Source organism: Nanorana parkeri, unplaced genomic scaffold (assembly GCF_000935625.1).
Source record: "Nanorana parkeri isolate BGI_ZX_2015 unplaced genomic scaffold, ASM93562v1 scaffold588, whole genome shotgun sequence".
In the NCBI taxonomy this organism is placed as follows: domain Eukaryota; kingdom Metazoa; phylum Chordata; class Amphibia; order Anura; family Dicroglossidae; genus Nanorana; species Nanorana parkeri.
In genome coordinates this window covers 612,935-614,969 of record NW_017306856.1, presented here as the reverse complement: position 1 = coordinate 614,969, position 2,035 = coordinate 612,935, and the positions used below count along the sequence as shown (strand labels likewise).

General features: G+C 51.3%; 1 protein-coding gene across 2 annotated transcripts in view; it reads right to left on the bottom strand.

The window, feature by feature from the left end:
- PUF60 (poly(U) binding splicing factor 60) overlaps positions 1-1,405 on the bottom strand; it is a 38,920-nt gene extending 37,515 nt beyond the window's left edge. For both annotated transcript variants that reach the window (XM_018562643.1, XM_018562645.1), the window contains exon 1: positions 1,336-1,405. In XM_018562643.1, coding sequence (XP_018418145.1) covers positions 1,336-1,356 — 21 coding nt within the window. In that variant the 5' untranslated portion in view covers positions 1,357-1,405. The remainder of the gene's footprint in view (positions 1-1,335) is intronic.
- Positions 1,406-2,035: the final 630 nt, after the last annotated feature.

Sequence of the window (2,035 nt, the reverse complement as noted above, 5' to 3'; positions counted from 1 at the left end):
CCCCCCCCCCCCCCCCCCCCCATCCCCACTGAGAACACTTTACAGGATATGTCTGTGTGATACAGAACACACGGGGAACGTATCAAAACTGGAGCAGAGGGAATCTGGAACAGTTGCCCATAGTAACCAATCAGCTTCTCTCTTCAGTTTGTTCATTTAAGCTTTGAAAATGAAAGAGAGAAGCTGATTGGTTGCCCGGGGCAACTGCTTTTGTCTGCTCCAGTTTTGATAAATCCCCCTAAATAAGTCTGATGGGTATAAAGAGAAATCACGATTAAGAAAGAAACAAAACATGATTACAAAGGAAAACGAATACATGGACTGTCTCTGCACCTCAGTCTCTGTACAGAGGAGCTTACACTCTAATGCCCCCCCCACCCCCCTCACACACACACACTATAATATACATTTATTTAGCTCAGACCTATACCGCAGTGTTGTGCAGAGATCACTGAGCCAGTCACATCAGTCTCTATACAGAGGAGCTTACACTCCAATGTCAGAGTACGGCAAAGCAGACGGGCCCAACGTAATCACCAGCAAAAGTCTGGCCCCCCATGATGCTTTGGTTCGGGGTCATGTGACCTGCAGCCATTCTGCACTGTAGAAGACTCAGCTGATATCAGCGCCCCGCCGCCACAGATTCACATGACCCATGTATGGAATGTGACACGTGACCTATTTACAGATGACCGGTATGATTCTATACTGTGGCGTTCCCCACCCCCCTTCCTGGTCATACACATTGTTGCTCCCATCCATGTCCATACCGAGGTATGGGCATACAAAACCATGGACAGGAGGAAGTGTTAACAGGATACAAGTGCAGTGACATCCCCGCACTTGTATTCCATTGAAAACTACAATACGCCGCAGTGGCTTATGGGACTTGTAGTTTCCCCGTTCGCAGATCCTCCCAATCATGTGAATGGTGGCTTACAGGAGAACACTGCAGGCCTGACCTCCGGATCTGGAATTCACCACCTATAATCCAGGACAAGCATGAAGATGGAGGAGCCCCAAATTGTATCACAGGTCCTCTGTACAACACTGCGGTATACGTCAGAGCTATATACATGTATAATAATAGGGTGTGACTGGTGGTACAATGGTGAGGATATGATAGGTAGATATTCCCTGTATATGAACATCTCCTCATGTCGGCCCTATATCTGCGCCCTCCACCCCGCGCGCCTCAGTGAGTACTACGAGGAGGCCTGGGGGGATAGAAAACCACAGCCTAGGCCCCGCACGGCCCTCACATCGTCCCCGGTTATATCACATCCATCACCCCTCATGTCATCCCGGTAATGGGGCTCCTGGGCTCCCACTCACCAACATGACTGCCGTCGCCATCAGCTCCTCCAGGGCTCCTGTGTCTCCTCACAGTGGAAGATCTCGCGAGATTTGAAGCAGCAAGCAGAAGAGGAACAGTGGTATCGCGAGACTTACGCAAGGATGGCTGAAAATTCGCGAGAAAAGGCCGCGCTCCTATTTCCTAACCTGCTTTTTTTTCCTTTTAGAAAAACTTTAATGAACAGAGACAAAACACACGAGTGAACATTGCGACAAAAAACCTCTAATAATCAGTGATGTGTACCTAACGAGGCCACGTGAACTTACAAAACTTCGTTCTTCATACCCCAGACCCCTGTCCCTCGTTCCTTCATACCCCAGACCCCTGTCCCTCTGTCCTTCATACCTCAGACTCCTGCCCCTCTCCTCCAGACCACTGCCCCTCTGTCCTTCATATCCCAGACCCCTGTCCCTCTGTCCTCCAGACCCCTGTCCCTTTGTCCTTCAGACCCCTGTCCCTCTGTCCTCCAGACCCCTGCCCCTCTGTCCTTCATACCCCAGACCCCTGTCCCTCTGTCCTCCATACCACAGACCCCTGTCCCTCTGTCCTTCATACCTCAGACCCCTGCCCCTCTGTCCTTCATACCTATGTCCTTCATATCCCAGACCCCTGTCCTCCAGACCCCTGCCCCTCTGTCCTTCATACCCCAGACCCCTGTCCCCCAGCCCCCTGCCCCTC